At 47.7% G+C, this 17,620-nt stretch overlaps 1 protein-coding gene across 1 annotated transcript in view; it reads right to left on the minus strand.

The window, feature by feature from the left end:
* Positions 1 to 7,739: 7,739 nt before the first annotated feature.
* The window catches only part of LOC134949800 (rho GTPase-activating protein 6-like), a 612,536-nt gene continuing 602,655 nt past the window's right edge, over positions 7,740 to 17,620 (minus strand). The window contains exons 11-12 of the mRNA XM_063938526.1: positions 8,491 to 8,621; positions 7,740 to 7,975 (exon numbers count right to left, since the gene is read on the minus strand). Coding sequence (XP_063794596.1) covers positions 7,815 to 7,975; positions 8,491 to 8,621 — 292 coding nt within the window. The 3' untranslated portion in view covers positions 7,740 to 7,814. The remainder of the gene's footprint in view (positions 7,976 to 8,490; positions 8,622 to 17,620) is intronic.

Raw genomic sequence — 17,620 nt, forward strand, 5'->3', positions numbered from 1 at the left:
CGTGGGGTCCCCCCTCCAAAGCATAACCACCCTCGGGCTCTTCGAGCTGGTCCTGTTTCTAAAAATGTGAAGGAAAAATTGACAGGGGATCCCCCGTATTTTTAAAACCAGCACCGGGCTCTGCGCCTGGTGCAAAAAATACGGGGGACAAAAAGAGCAGAGGTCCCCCATATTTTTTACACCAGCTTCCGGCTCCACTAGCTGGACAGATAATGCCACAGCCGGGTGTCACTTTTATACAGTGCCTTGCGGACGTGGCATTAAATATCCAACTAGTCACCCCTGGCCGGGGTACCCTGGGGGAGTGGGGACCCCTTCAATCAAGGGGTCCCCCCCCAAGCCACCCAAGGGCCAGGGGTGAAGCTCGAGGCTGTCCCCCCCATCCAAGGGCTGCGGATGGGGGGCTGATAGCCTTGAGAGAATGACACAAATATTGTTTTTCCCAGTAGTACTACAAGTCCCAGCAAGCCTCCCCGCAAGCTGGTACTTGGAGAACCACAAGTACCAGCATGCGGGAGAAAAACGGGCCCGCTGGTACCTGTAGTACTACTGGGAAAAAAATACCCAAATAAACACAGGACACGCACACCGTGACAAGTACAACTTTATTACACACTGCCGACACACACATACTTACCTATGTTGACACGAAGCAGTCGGTCCTCTTCTCCAAGTAGAATCCACGGGTACCTGAAAATAAAAGATAATTATACTCACCTGATCCAGGATCCAGAGATAAATCCTCGTACTTGTCAAAAAAACAAAATGAACACCCGACCAGCGGACTGAAAGGGGTCCCATGTTGACACATGGGACCCCTTTCCCCGAATGCAGAGAGACCCCCCATGACTGCTGTCACTGAAAGGTCTCGTAAGCCAATCAGCGAGCGCAACGTCCTTGCACTCTGCTGATTGGCTCTGTGCGCGTCTGAGCTGTCAGCGCATCGCACAGCTCCCTCCATTATATTCAATGGTGGGAACTTTGCGGCTAGCGGTGAGGTCACCCGCCGGTCAGCGGCTGACCGCGGGTAACCCCACCGCTGACGGCAAAGTTCCCACCATTGAAAGTAATGGAGGGAGCTGTGCGATGCGCTGTCTGAGCTCAGACGCGCACAGTCAATCAGGTGAGCGACACGGAGTAGCGCTTCCTGATTGGCTGAAGGGACCTCAGTGACAGGAGTCACGTGGGGTCCCGGCATTCGGGGAAAGGGGGCCCATGTGTCAACATGGGACCCCTTTCAGTCCGGTGGTTCGGGTGTTCGTGTTTTTTTTTTGCCAAGTACGAGGATTATCTCTGGACGTGGATTTATCTCTGGACACTGGCAGGTGAGTATAATTTTTTTCACAGGTACCCTCGGATCGTCGGAGACTGTGGCAGTCGGCGTGTCAACATAGGTAAGTATGTGTGTGTCGGCAGTGTGTAATAAAGTTGTACTTTTCACGGTGTGCGTGTCCTGTGTTTATTTGGGTATTTTTTTCCCAGTAGTACTACAGGTACTAGCGGGCCCGTTTTTCTCCCGCATGCTGGTACTTGTGGTTCTCCAAGTACCAGCTTGCGGGGGAGGCTTGCTGGGACTTGTAGTACTACTGGGAAAAACAATATTCGTGTCATTTTCTCAAGGCTATCAGCCCCCCATCCGCAGCCCTTGGATGGGGGGGACAGTCTCGGGCTTCACCCCTGGCCCTTGGGTGGCTGGGGGGGGACCCCTTGATTGAAGGGGTCCCCACTCCCCCAGGGTACCCCGGCCAGGGGTGACTAGTTGGATATTTAATGCCACGGCCGCAAGGCACTGTATAAAAGTGACCCCCGGCTGTGGCATTATCTGTCCAGCTAGTGGAGCCCGATGCTGGTGTAAAAAATACGGGGGACCCCTACTCTTTTTGTCCCCCGTATTTTTTGCACCAGCACCAGGCGCAGAGCCCGGTGCTGGTTTTAAAAATACGGGGGATCCCCTGTCCAATTTTTCCCCGCATTTTTAGAACCAGGACCAGCTCAAAGAGCCCGAGGCTGGTTATGCTTTGGAGGGGGGACCCCACGCCATTTTTTTTCGGGTTTTTCCAGTTTTTTCCAGTTTTTTTTAAATTGCGGCAAAATCCATCAAATCGGCCGGGACTGTCGAATCCGTTTTCCATTGAATATGGTGAATTTCGGCAACCACTTGCCGAAATTGGACTGTCTAATTGTGTCGAATTTAAAAACGGCGATAATTTGCCGCGATTCGCCGCTAATTGCATATACCCCTTAGACTTCGGCACTAAAGGAGCAGTACTAGGAAGACATGCTGTTTTAGCATGTTTCAGCCACTTTTTCCGAAGGAGTACTTCCAGGGTTTTCTTAGAGTCCAGATCCACAGACCAGGACCGTAACCAGAGAATCCGGCGAGCCAAAATGGACATAGTAGAAGCTTTGGCCACCAGAATACCGGCATCAGAAGCCACCTCCTTAATGTAATGAGAAGCTGTGACAATATAAGACAGACATTGTCAACTCCGCCTCCAGCTCCTGAGCCCACGCTTTAACAGCCTCTGCAGCCCATGTCGCTGCAATGTTGGGCCTATGCGCAGCACCAGTTAGGGTGTAAATTGCCTTTAAACAACCCTCCACACGCTTATCCGTCAGTTCTTTCAGAGACGTGACGGTAGTTACCGACAGAGCTGGGGATACGACCTGCCGCGCCACCTGTGAATCCACTGGCGGGGGTGATTCCCAATTTTTACTTAGCTCCGCAGCCAGGGGGTAGCGAGCCAACATCTTCTTGTGAAGCGTGAATTTCTTTCCTGGATTTTCCCAGGACTCCTGTTGTCACAATGAATGGTCACAATGAGGTAAAACTTGTTTAACCACTTTCTGACGTTTAAACCTGTCCGGTTTCTTAGGGGCAGCATCAGGCTCCGGGTCATCAGTAATTTGATTAATGGTCCTGATAGCCTCCAACAAGTCAGGAACATCCACCTGTGAAACAGATTCCCCATCAGAAGCGTCGGGATCAGAATCTGTGGGGTCAGTATAAACGCCATCCTCAACAGTCTGGGAATCTGGGACGTTGGTGGATTGTGAGGAAGTAATGGCCCGCTTAGAGGACCCCTTGGTCTTAGGCGGGCGAGGTTTAGACTTCTGAGTAGTCAGTGATTGGTTCAATTGCTGTAACTGAGCAGACAGTTGATCTGCCCATGGCGGGTTAACCGCGGGGACCATAAGCGGTTGTACCGGCACAGGAGGTCCCATAGGGGGCGTTAGTCTAATTACCAGCATATTCAATAGCGTGAAGAAGGTAGCCCAAGGTGGGTCATTTTGAACCCCCGTTGCTACAGTCCCACTTGGGGGTAAGGATCCCCCAGAACCTGAACCCTCAGCTGCTATGTTTTCTTCAAATGTGTCTGCAGTGTCAGCACCACGCAATGTGGAATCAGCCCCAGCACCATTGCCCTATGTAGCTGACATATCCGAAAGCTCAATGCAAGGCAAGACAGTACAATATCAGCAGCACAATACCTGACAAGAACCCCCTGTGTAGTATATCAGCAAAAAACAGGCAATTCAAGAGGTATATCGTGACTAAAAATCACAGAGAAAAATACACAAAGAGTATATCCTGTGAACTACCTATATTAAATGATAAACCTGACGCACTTAGCCCCCTCAAGTTATAGAATAGAGGGATAGCAATCTGAGTGAGATACACAAAATGGAGGTCACACAGCAGCTATATGCACACACACAGAGTCACATTGTACATTGCAGAAATTATGACATGCAATAAAACTGCACTGGACTAGCAACACAGAGTAGTATTATGTATAGCTATATACTCTATGGGGTATATGCAATTAGCGGCGAATTCCCGAAATCGGCGAAAAACTGCACTTTTTTGACCACAAAAAAAAATCACCAATGCAATTCAGTACTTTTCTCAAAAAAACGGACTTTAAAAATTCGACTTTTAGAAATTCGACTTTTGACAAATTCGACTTATTTGCAATGAAACACATGCTGCAATTCGACCAAAGTGTATTCAATTGAAGTTTAGAACAGTGCTTTTAGACAGTAAATTCATCTTTTTCAATCCGCCACACTTTGGAGGGTGAAACCAATAAAAAAAATTTAAAACATGTTTTTTTTGGTGGTTTTTATTTTTGGTAATAGCATATCTATTTATATTAGAAGGGATTAGGTACTTGATTTGTCTTTTTTGGAGGCACAAGTATTATTTATATATTTTTAAAAATATATATATATTTTTTTTAAATAGCTGGAATGGTAAAATCCCGAAAAAAAATGGCGTGGGGTCCCCCCTCCAAAGTATAACCAGCCTCGGGCTCTTCGAGCTGGTCCTGGTTCTAAAAATCCTGGGAAAAATTGGACAGGGGATCCCCCGTATTTTTAAAACCAGCACCGGGCTCTGCGCCTGGTGCTGGTGCAAAAAATACGGGGGACAAAAAGAGTAGGGGTCCCCCGTATTTTTTACACCAGCATCGGGCTCCACTAGCTGGACAGATAATGCCACAGCCAGGGGTCACTTTTATACAGTGCCCTGCGGCCGTGGCATTAAATATCCAACTAGTCACCCCTGGCCGGAGTACCCTGGGGGAGTGGGGACCCTTTCAATCAAGGGGTCCCCCCCCCCAGCCACCCAAGGGCCAGGGGTGAAGCCCGAGGCTTTCCCCCCCATCCAAGGGCTGCGGATGGGAGGCTGATAGCCTTGAGAAAAATGTCAGAATATTGTTTTTGCCAGAAGAACTACAAGTCCCAGCAAGCCTCCCCCGCAAGCTGGTACTTGGAGAACCACAAGTACCAGCATGCGGGAGAAAAACAGGCCCGCTGGTACCTGTAGTTCTACTGGAAAAAAATACCCAAATAAAAACAGGAGACAGACACCGTGAAAGTAAAACTTTATTTCATACGTCGACACACACATACTTACCTATGTTCACACGCCGACATCGGTCCTCTTCTCCAAGTAGAATCCAGGGATACCTGAAAAGAATAGATAAATATACTCACCTGATCCATGGTCCAGAGATAAATCCACGTACTTGTAAAAAAAACAAACCGGACACCCGTACCACACGGACTGAAAGGGGTACCATGTTGACACATGGGACCCCTTTCCCCGAATGCAGAGAGACCTCTCCGTGACAGCTGTCACAGAAAGGTCTCTTAAGCCAATCAGGAAGCGCTACTTCGTGGCGCTCACCTGATTGGCTGTGCGCTGTCTGAACTCAGACAGCGCATCGCACAGCGCCCTCCATTATATTCAATGGTGGGAACTTTGCGGCTAGCGGTGAGGTCACCCGCGGTCAGCCGCTTACCGCGGGTAACCCCCCCGCTGACGGCAAAGTTCCCACCATTGAATATAATGGAGAGAGCTGTGCGATGCGCTGTCACAGCACAGACAGCGCACAGCCAATCAGGTGAGCGCCACGTAGTAGCGCTTCCTGATTGGCTGAAGGGACCTCAGTGACAGGAGTCACGTGGGGTCCCGGCACATTCGGGGAAAGGGGTCTCATGTGTCAACATGGGACCCCTTTCAGTCCGTTGGTCGGGATTTTGCGTTTTTTTATTTTGCCAAGTACCTGGATTATACTCTGGACGTGGATTTATCTCTGGACGCTGGCAGGTGAGTATAATTTTTTTACAGGTACCCTCGGATCGTCGGAGACTGTGGCAGTCGGCGTGTCAACATAGGTAAGTATGTGTGTGTCGGCAGTATGTAATAAAGTTGTACTTGTCACGGTGTGCGTGTCCTGTTTTTATTTGGGTTTTTTTTTCCAGTAGTACTACAGGTACAAGCGGTCCCGTTTTTCTCCCGCATGCTGGTACTTGTGGTTCTCCAAGTACCAGCTTGCGGGGAGGCTTGCTGGGACTTGTAGTACTACTGGAAAAAACAATATTCTGACATTTTTCTCAAGGCTATCAGCCTCCCATCCGCAGCCCTTGGATGGGGGGGACAGCCTCGGGCTTCACCCCTGGCCCTTGGGTGGCTGGGGGGGGACCCCTTGATTGAAGGGGTCCCCACTCCCCCAGGGTACCCCAGCCAGGGGTGACTAGTTGGATATTTAATGCCACGGCCGCAGGGCACTGTATAAAAGTGACCCCCGGCTGTGGCATTATCTGTCCAGCTAGTGGAGCCCGATGCTGGTGTAAAAAATACGGGGGACCTCTACTCTTTTTGTCCCCCGTATTTTTTGCACCAGCACCAGGCGCAGAGCCCGGTGCTGGTTTTAAAAATACGGGGGATCCCCTGTCAAATTTTTCCCCGCATTTTTAGAACCAGGACCAGCTCGAAGAGCCCGAGGCTGGTTATGCTTTGGAGGGGGGACCCCACGCCATTTTTTTTCCGGGGTTTTCCCGTTTTTCGCGTTTTTTTCAAATCGCGGCAAAATCCGCCTAATCGGCTGTTTTTCACCCGCGGGACTGTCGAATCCGTTTTTTATTGAATATGGTGAATTTCGCCAACCACTTTCCGAAATTGGACGGTCGAATTGTGTCGAATTAAAAAACGGGCGAAAATTTGCCGCGATTCGCCGCTAATTGCATATACCCCAATAGATATAACAATGCACAGTAAAGACTGGATCACAGGGTACTTGTACTATATAACCCTGACTAAATGCACTCTTTCTTAACTAACACTGTCAGCAGACATGTAGAATACTTAAGTGTCCTGTAAAATGCACAGTGCTGACATGCAGGCGGCTTTACAGAGGAGGATTTGCCCAAACAGTCCCAGGATCAGCTCAGCTTGTCCTAATGGCGCCCAAATGCTGACAGGGAGTGAGGGAGAGAGAGATATGCAGCTCCAGGGCGGAAACATTTACTCTAAATGGCGCACTGGGGCTGGGGAAGGGGCTACAGGTCAAAGACGTATCCCCCTGCTGGACTTCACCACCGGGTAGGGGGGGTTTATATAAACAGTTTATGAGAGAAAACCGACCTGTGTCCTTATCCTGGTGGTCTAGTGGGGTCCCTGTATTACCACAGTGTCAGCACCAGCACGAGCGGCCCGCCTCCCACTGGCCGCAGGGGATCGCGATTTACAGCATGTCCCGCCAGGGGGACCCACTTACCTCCTCCCTGTGTGCGGCCACGAGATCCAGGAGAACAGCGGTCGTGTGTGTGACTAACAGGAAGAAAACCGGAGCCTCCGCTGTTAGTACCCGGCAACCAGGGTGCGGGAGTATACAGCGCCACTGGGGGAGGTGATGGAGCTGCAGCAGGAAATGTCTGACTGACACCTAACACAGACAGTGCCTCTGCTGCAGCCCTTGAAGTTTTCATTTTTATTTTAAAAGCTTCTTCTCAGGGCTGCTGGAGCAGCCCCCCTGTTGTATGCATGCTTACTGCATGGCACCAACTACAAAACTGAGCTCCTAGGCGGGGTTATAGAGGAGGGAACAGTCAAAGCTTTGAGCCTATTGGTACCTCGGATCAAGATCCTACTCGACACCCCAATGTCATTCCTTGTGGAGCCCAGTGTACCCCGCAGCAGAAAGCCTTCTTCCTGTCAATCTCCTTGCGAATGCCCGTGCGAATGGATTTGTCGTACAAACCCATCGCTGAGCAGCGATCCGCTTTGTACCCGTGCGATGCACCTGTGCATTGCGGTACATACACATGCGCAGTTCGGACCTGATCGCAGCCGTACAAAAAATGCTAGCGAGCGATCAGGTCTGAATTAGGCCCATAGACTCCTATATCTTTAGCAAATCATTTGATAGAACACTGTTTCAGATTAGCACTTGGAGATCCTCATTAGGTATCAGTCATGATAAAGATGATGATGATGATGATAAATATGAGCAAGAGTCAGTGTTTCATGGAAAAGAACAGGAGGATCCCCATGTGAAGAGTGGCAAGAAACGGGGCAGAACTGGCAAAAAACATCTGTGAGGTGAGGAAGTGGAGAGCACAGTTAGATCCTCTTGAGAACGAGATGGGCGACGCATAGATAAAAGAGAGGAACCATCTTGAAAACCTGCAAGGGTTGATATGACAGATCAGCAACACAAAGTCAGAAGATATCACTGGGAGAAGCATGACAATATAAACATTTAGGGGTCTACTAAGATTCATTGCTAACTAACAATCTGTGGTATCTGCAACAAAATTAACCAATCTTTTGGAGCCGTGGTATGAACCCCGCAATTCTGCAAAGGTTTTTTCTATTCACATCTTCCAACGAAGAGTCTCTAATGGTGTTATAGAGACAAGAAACAAAACATTTTGTCATTTCATAAGTTGCTTTAAGCTTCCAAGATCATACAGTTCTATGGGAATGGTGGAATGCGAAGCTAATTTGGTGATCAACACTGAAATCTCTGATTTCTCCATTTAACATTTTGATAAGTTGAAAAAAAAAAAATCCTTCTACAGTGAAAATGCTGGAGAAAGGGCTTTTCTAAGCTAAATAAACAGACCCTTTAAAATTGGCAAATGTACTTACTGCGGGCTTCCAATAATTTTTGCGTATTTAATATTCACATTTCTCACCTGTATTTCCTCTGGTACTCAGTAGCTGCATTAAAGTTACTAAAGAACTGTGAGGAAATAAGGTAGATGCTACATGCTTTCTCCACTGTTGCTTGTCATCTTGTCTATTTGGACCAGCTTCATCCAAAACCCTGTATAATATAATGTACAAAATCACACTAATTTACTAACATTTGTATAATATCTTGTATTGCACAAAATACAATATATAATAATATACAGTATAAAATCCATGGGTGTGCATTCACATAAAAGTTCAAATCTAGTCTGTGTGTCACATTGTAAGGATCAAAAGATGGTTTATAAATGGAAAGATCCCCTAAACAGTAGAGTACTTTATATAGGGTCAGTGCTATATTTCGGGTGGTCTTCTGTATGCCGACTGACGGGATCCCGGCGCACAGTATACCGGCGCCAGGATCCCGACAGCCGGCATACCGACACTTATTCTCTCTCGTGGGGGTCCACGACCCCCCTGGAGGGAGAATAAAATAGTGTGGCGCGCGTACACCGTGCCCGTAGCGTGGCGAGCGCAGCGAGACCGCAAGGGGATCATTTGAGCTCGCCACACTGTCGGTAAGCCGGCGGTCAGGCTCCCGGCGACGGTATGCTGGTCGCGGGAGCCCGACCGCCGGCATATCGTAGTGAACCCCTATATTTCAGCAGTAACTAGCAGGAACTCAGTTCCTGAGCCTCTCATTAAATATGACATAGGGGCTGATTCAGTATGCGTTGCATCAGGACCCGAACTGCATGTGCGCACACAGTGAGATGCGATCACATCTATCTTAACGCCTCTGTCCGGATGACAGGCAGAGGCGTTCGCGGGGCAGTGACATGGCGTTGCGGGCCGTCAACTCGACATTGGGTGGGCATGTCGTCAAAAACGGGGGCAGGTTTGTGGTGGCTGCGTGACGTCAAACGCAGCCGCTGGGAGTTGAAAAATGGCTGCTTTGCGCTTGCCTTTGCAGGCTTTCTGTGGAGGCACGGGGGCATCCACAAACCGGCAAAGCAATCACAATTGCCTTGCGATCGCATCGCTGCCAGGTATTTGCATGCTGGCCAGCCTTGCCCTGTGCGGGGCGGTCCCCAGCATGCAATCGCAGCCAGATGCAGTCTTGCTAAAAAATGCAAAACTGCAACTGATGCTGAATAAGGCCAATGATCAGGAACCGGGTTATTGAATCTAAATTTTACACACATATCTTAGAATAAATAGGATACAGTTGTGATTAGGAAGAAAATTAAAAGAAAAAGGGTGTAATAAGAGTGGTGCAGTTATAAAGGAATACTTGCGGGAGACCGATAGACGGGATGCCGGATGTCACTATACCGACAGCGGCATCCTGTTAGCCGGAATTTCGGCAGCGAGTCCCCTTGCACGCTCACTGCACTCGCCACACTTCAGGCCCTGTGGCGAGCTCTTTTTTCTCTCTCTTCCTGACACATTCTCACTCTCTCTCCGAGACTGTCTCTCTCTTCCTGATACTGTCCCTCTCTCTCTCCCTGACACTGTTGCTCTCTCCTTCTCTCTCCCTGACAGTCTCTCTCTCTGACACTATCTCTCTCTCTCTGATACTGCCCCCCCCTGTCTCTCCCTCCCTGACACTATTTCTCTTTCTAACACTCTCTCACTCTCTCTCCCTGATACTGCCCCCCCTCTCTTTCCCTGACACTAATACTGCCTCTCTCTCTCTCCCTGATACTTTCTCTATCTCTCTCCGATTATGTCTCTCTCCCGACACTGGGCCTTATTTAGACCTGCCCGCTGATGTGGTAAATTCTGCATGTGCAGTGGCCCCATCGCAAGTGCGCGGGCACACACATTGCGGTTGCATCCCAGATGGATGCTACCGCAATGTGATTGACAGTGGCGGGCTTTTGCGATGCAGCAATGGCGGGGCAGGCTGGACCGTTTTTGGGCAGCTGCATGACAACGCACGCAGCTGCTCCAATTTAAAAAGAACTGGCCGACTGCCTGACAGCACAGCTGGGCTGCACTGCCAGGAGTCAACCTTAGTTCCGATGCGTCCGCAATCTAATTGCGGATGCATCGGGAGGCGGCCTCACACATGTTGGGTGACCTTGCCCTGTGCTGGGCAGCCCCCAGCATGTGAGGAGATGGACGCAGATCTGGCTGCGTATGCAGCACTCTGCTTCCATCTCTGAATGAGCTCCACTGTCTCTCTGACTGACAATATCACTCCTCTCTCCCTCTCTGACACTGTCTCTTTCTTCCTCTCTCTGACACTGTCTATCTCTCTGTCTCCCTGACACTCTCTCTCTCCCTCCCTGACACCTTCTATCTCTCATTCTCTCCCTCCCTCTCTTTCTCTCCCTGAAACTCCCGCCCTTTTGCTCCCCTCTCTTTCTCTCTCCCTTTCTCCCTGACACTCTCTCTCACTCCCCTCACTCTCTATCTCTCTCCTGTGCTCCCATAAGAGGCATTGTAGTGACAATGGCGGCAAGTGGGTGTTGGCCCTTTCAAGATTGTGCTATGGGGCCCCCAAAGTTCTAGTTATGCCCCTGGCTAAGAGCCTTAATAACCTTTTTGTCTGCATAAGGATACACAGATATCCCAAATCCAAAAAATCAGAAAGACTCTTGGGATTTTAAATCAAGACATTAAAATGCCCCCATCACATGTCCGTATGTTGCTGATGTCACAATTTAATTAGAGACATTGGGCCCAATTCAGACCTGATCGCTTGCTAGGGTTTTTTTTCACTGCTGCGAGCAGATAGTCGCCGACCATAGGGGAGTGTATTTTTGCTTTGCAAGTGTGCGATCGTATGTGCAGCCGAGTGGTACTAAAATTATTTGTGCAGTTTCTGAGTTGCCCAGAACTTACTCAGCCGCTGCGATCACTTCAGCCTGTCCGGTCCCGGAACTGATGTCAAACACCCGCCCTGCAAACGCTTGGACACTCCTGCGTTTTTCCTAACACTCCCACAAAACAGTCAATTTGACACCCAAAAACGCCATCTTCCTGTCAATCTCCTTGCGATCGGCTGTGCGAATGGATTCTTTGTAAAACCCATCGCACAGCAACGATCCACTTTGTACCCCTGCGATGCGCGTGCATATGCATTGTCAAAGTCAGAAAAATGTCTCTATGCACGTTGCCATATTTGCACCGCACACTGGTCCGTGCTGCGCATGCGTACGCTCTCCCGTGAAGGCGCATACCCGCAATAGCGTGCACTCGCAGGCGCGGTATGCGTATTTACGGTAGAGTTTATGTAGTCGTAGCGTGCGACTCATTCGTTACATATTTTCACAATTAATGTAGTTTATAGATCATGGTCCCTTTGATAGTTTCTGAAAGTTTGGTTAATATAGAAGGTCCCTGAGCTAAGGAATCCCTCTTTGTATCGTACGAAGGGTCTAACAGGAATCATACAGCAGTGTTTGGTACCCATCGGAAGAGTATTTAATTAGCAATATTCCGGTGTTGGTTTGGAGCGTATTAATCGCTCGTGCGAATAGTTATGGACATAAGAAGTTTATGTCCATTTCTACTATTTACTCATACTCAGGTATGCGGCGGGAAACCTAGTTCCCCACCCACCTGAGCTGTTTGAAATCGTCACAGCCCACCTGTATGAATCAACCTATGACCTTTTGTTATGATGCAGGGCCGAATTCCGACGTCCAATGGACAATGGGATTGTAGGGACTGTAGGATTGCATTGTGTGTGGGGCATAAATAGGCAGGCCGACCACATCCAGCTCTCACTCTTCAACGGTTCTCATTGCTGAAAATCGGGTGCTGGATGTCCAGGCGCATGCGATCGTTTACCCTTGTGCGTAAGTTTCTCTCCGTTATCATTGTCTTTCTGTGAGCCAATTTCTCTCATCTCTCTCCGTCTCTCTCTCTCTCTCTTTCCCTTCTCTCTCTCTCTCGTATCTCCCCTAGACTAGTATTGTATTGTATTAGATAGTATTGTTTAGTTCTGTGGTTAGGAAGTCTCTGTTATATTGTAGTGTATCATTTGTACTGTTATCCCCTTTTTACAAGTATACTAGATATAATACAGTTAATAGGCTTTGGAACCTAAACCAGTATCTGTGTATTTTCTATAGTGTTAAGTGTTCACTTGAGCGTCGGTGACGCTCAAGCAGCTTTGTAGTTAGTCAGGTTACACAAGGTTGCACTTACACCCTGTATTCACATTAAGGTATTCCGTGTATTTCATTGGTATAAGGTTTAGACATAAAGGTATAGCGTTGTGAGCGTCTGCGCCGCTGGTGATCTCCTCGTGGTCTCGAGCGTCCGCTACGCCATAGCGAATCATTACTCTAGTCATAGCCAATAACGTGTCCTGTGATCGCTGGGCCGTGAGCGAACGTGACGCTTGAGCGTCTCGCCTACGGCTGAGCGATCGTTACGCAACTAGCGTACCATTACGGTACTTCTTAAGTAAACAGCGTACAGTGTTCTTAGCTTCATAAAGGGTTGTTTATACGACAAGGGAATTTAGCATTGTCAATTGGGGACTCGTCCTATCCTTCTCATATCTGCACTAGGTAGATCAGCAGACATTATCCCCCCAGCAAAGGGTGGGAGGTTGTCTCGCAGTGCTGACGGGATAAGCGTCTGCTTCGCTTAGATAAAGAGTGTTGAAGGAATCCGGGAACCGGAAGTAAGAACAAAACGCTTGTGTCTTTTAAAACTGTTTTATTTCTCTTCTGTCTTGCGTATACACGCACACATACATTTATCTGCATTTCTTTTTCAAATTTCGTATATCACTATTCCTGTTTGCCAAGTTTTATAGTTGATAGAAAGTGCAAAAAGAGATTTGCTGTTATTTCATAGTAGAGGTAATAGTTAAAGTATAGACCAACACACGGCTTGTCTGGGAGATAAGACAGTCAGTGTGGTGTGCGGTAGATGATCAGGGATCATCTACATTGATAAAGGTAGAAATTGTGTTACAGTGGATCTTTGTTTTGCGTACACGTGTCCCTAACAAAAGACTTGCGTACGCAATCCAAACGGCAGACGCACGCAGCGTACATTACGCAACGTAGCGTCTGGTTACGCCCACGTAGCTCAAGTCACGAAAAGTTGAATTAGCGCAAAGCGATAATTAGCGCAAAGGCGATAAGTAACGCGACGCGGTAAATAACGCAAATCTATTTTTGGAAAATCTGAAATTTAGCTTAACAGATCCTGCTCCTAATTAGTAACACTGTTGGACTGAAGACAATTTCTGCGCAGAAATAGATATAGAAACAAAAGTGTACATGTGTTGAGTGAGTGTGGTTTTGTATACAAAAGTTTATATAACTTTAAGGTGGAACCAAAAGGAAAGTCGGGTACTCGTCAAGGGACACACGTGTAAGTGACATATACGGTGGCTAGGGAGGCATCCCTGGTTAAATAATATTTGAGCATTAGAGTATAGCGGACCATAAGGTAACAGACCAGGAGGTCGTAAGGTACTAAAGAGGTCCGCTATAAAAGTCCAGTGGCACAACGCCTGGGGTGTTGGTGCAGAAGCCATATAGGCCATAAGCTCTTGCTGAAGGAATCGCGGCCGGAAACATCGATTCCATTGATCTCTCAGTACATAACAAGTAGTGCTTGTGTACTGAACGATTGGACCACACGTAATTGTGTGCAGTAGTTAGTAATCTGACCTAATACCATTAGAGTAAAGTGGTCACAAACGCTATCTGTACATTCTGACGTGATTTGTGTAATTTTTTATTTTTGGAAGGGAAGTTCGCTGGTCACTCAGGAACTATCTAACAACCCCACCTTTACTGGAAAGAGTAAGTGTCCTGCGGGTAACCCTCATATGTTCCAGTAAACTGAAGGTTCCATAGGGGCCCTGTATCGAGTACGCCAGCACCATATCGGTGTGATCAGGTCGTATTGGTCGAGGTGGGCGAGTGAGTGGGGTACTCGGTAAACCGCCACCGCCGGCCTACTGTGGAGTAATTTGGTTGTCTGTAAAGGCTTGCTGAAAACCTTGATACAGAAATCCAAGGAGGACTAAGCAACACCTGCAGACTATGGGGGCCAGTTGCTCAGGTAGGGGGCGATCAACCCTGGTTCAGGTTGATTCTGTGAACCGACCAGTTGGGTCGGCACGATATGTAATGTGTGAAAAATATGGAAGTCACACCGAATCTTTATGTGATGAATGGGAGAGAATGACTGTACAAGACAGGGACAAATTCCCAAGAATAGGTAGCTTCAGTCCAGACGTGTTACAAAATTTAAGGAGGAGGATATGTCTCGTAAAATCAACAAAGAGACGAATTCAGCATCATGATTACTTACAGTTATGGCACCAGGAAGGTGAGATACAGAGAGGTTTGGCTCTGGCGGCGGGATCTGGGGCAGTCAGGAAGCTGATAGCCACAGCTCCACCTCCACCATACATTGCAGGAGAGAAGTTGATTACGGAGAGAAACGCACTGGATTGTAAAACACAAACTCTTAGTAACCCTGTAAATGTTAATGATGTTAACCAAATAACTCATGCAAGTATTAACCCGTGCAAGATGTACCCTGTTTTGAACCTTCCTCAGGAGTGTGATCAAGAAGAAGATTCGGCAACAATTTCAGCGCTCTCTCTAGCGGCCACCATATCAGAAACCACAGTAGGAACTGCACCACCCACGAGATTAGTTAAGGCCCCTAGCGGAGGGATAGGTGAGGTCGTGTCAACGGGTAAGTACGGCACCATGCATTACACTGAAACAATTGTACCACAACAAGCTGTAGAATCTATACAGGAAGAGGCTGTTAGAATTGCTCCTGTAAAGGTGATAGTAGTTCCCAATGGGAAAACAGATGCATCAGGAGCCACACCCGTCAGGAACATTGCCATGTATTGCCCGTTCACTAGAATGGAATTGAGGACCATAGTGTCTGAATTCCCAGACCCCAGAAAAGATTTAGTGGCAAGCCAAAAATACATCAGGGATCTAGGAAACACTTTAGAGCCCAATAATAAGGATTGGCAGATAGTGCTAAGAGCTTGCTTACCTTCCAATGTCGACTCAGTTAAATTCTTGGCTGATTGTGGACTAGATAAAGATGTACCGCTTACAGATGTGTACGACCAGGATAATGTAAAAAGGATAAATTTACAGCTAAAGGAGTATTTCCCAGCCGTTGTTAAATGGAATAAAATATTTTCCATTAAGCAAAAGGAGTCCGAAACGGCAGCAGAATATTTCCACCGGGCACTATCAGAAATGGCAAAATACACTGGTATAGAAGACATTAAGACCAACCCAAACCATCGAGAAGTAGCAGTATCTGTACTGATGGATGGTTTGAAAGAAACATTAAAGGCTAGGGTACAGACCACACAACCATGTTGGCGAGGTCTGTCAGTGTCCACCTTGAGAGAGGCTGCTGTTGATCACGACAAAAACATCACTAGACACAGGGAGTCGCAAAGTGATAAGTTGATGTCCGTAAGTATACAGGCGCTGACCACAAGGCAGCCTGCGTATGTACCACCGAATCCTGTGGGTAAGGCAAGTGTAATAACATGTTTTTCTTGTAACAGACCGGGACACTTTGCACGAGAATGTAGAACAAAGAATGTACAAAGATCTTTTCAACCCCCTAGACAACAACACAACACACGACATTGGGAGCAGGGTCCACAGAGGCGGAGTTTTGAGCCACATACAGGGGAAACAAAAAGATATCCCCCGAACAGAGACTGGCAGGCCTCTGGTAGTTCCCAGCTAACTCCCCCACAAGTAGTTGCTGCCAATGGGATTCAGGGAGGTCAGCATACCCAATAGGGGTGTGGCCACACCTGTAATCTGCAGCCAGTTAAATTGATTGCCAGTCTTGGAAGCGAACCAGAGATTGCAATCAATGTAGCTGGTAAAACTTTAAACTTTCTTGTAGACACAGGGGCGGCCAAGTCAGTGATAAATTCGACAGTGGGCATGAGAACCACTGGTAGGACAATTCCAGCCATGGGAGTAACAGGAGTAGTCCAGCACTACCCTGTTAGCAAACCAGCCGAGATTACAATAGGGCCTTTGCATACCAAGCATTCCTTTTTGCTGGCTGCATCGGCACCAACTAATCTCCTGGGGAGAGACTTACTATGTAAAATGGGTTGCGTCATTTATTGTACTCCAGAAGGTGTATTCTTGGACATTCCTGAGAATCACGCTCAGGAGGTACGAGACATGTTAGACTCCCCATCAAAATTAATGTCACATTCCATTATGACAAATAGGAACCCATCCCAAGTAGAAGAGATGACATCTCAGATGCCAGAGTCACTTTGGACAAAAGATGGACAGGACACTGGATTAATGGCAAACGTAGCTCCAGTAGTTGTACAAGTAAAAGATGGTAGGATAGCTCCAAAAATCCCACAGTATCCTCTGAAGCCAGAGGTGGAGTTAGGAGTTTTCCCAGTAATAGAACGCTTGCTGCAACAGGGCATTCTGGTAAGAACGTCCAGCACAGCCAATAGTCCCATCTTCCCTGTTAAAAAGAGTGGGGGGAGGGGTTACAGGCTAGTGCAGGATCTAAGGGGGATTAACAAAATAGTTGAAAGTCAGTTCCCCGTAGTGCCTAATCCAGCTGTCATCCTAATGCAAATTCCTCCCACTGCCAAATTTTTCACTGTTATTGACCTCTGCTCCGCTTTCTTTTCGGTACCTCTGCACCCTGACAGCCAATATTTGTTTGCATTCACATACAGAGGAGTCCAATACACGTGGACTCGGCTACCCCAAGGTTTCATAGATAGTCCAAGTATATTTTCTCAGGCTTTGCATGATTGTTTACAGTCTTTCCAACCAGACAGTGGATCAGTATTGATACAGTATGTGGACGATTTATTACTGTGTTCAGATTCACTGGAAGCATCTCTGAAGGATACGAAACAGCTCCTGTTTCATCTTTCAGACACAGGTCACAAGGTTTCCAAAGACAAGTTACAATTATGCCAAACTAAGGTAAAATATTTGGGACACTGTCTAACACAAGGACTGAGACACCTGACCGCTGATAGAATCCAAGCCATTAGAGACATGACACTGCCACAAACCCAGCAACAGATCAGGACGTTTTTAGGAATGTGTGGGTATTGCCGTAATTGGATCCCAGGGTTTTCCATATTGG

The sequence above is a fragment of the Pseudophryne corroboree genome, chromosome 8 (genome assembly GCF_028390025.1).
Source record: "Pseudophryne corroboree isolate aPseCor3 chromosome 8, aPseCor3.hap2, whole genome shotgun sequence".
NCBI lineage: Eukaryota > Metazoa > Chordata > Amphibia > Anura > Myobatrachidae > Pseudophryne > Pseudophryne corroboree.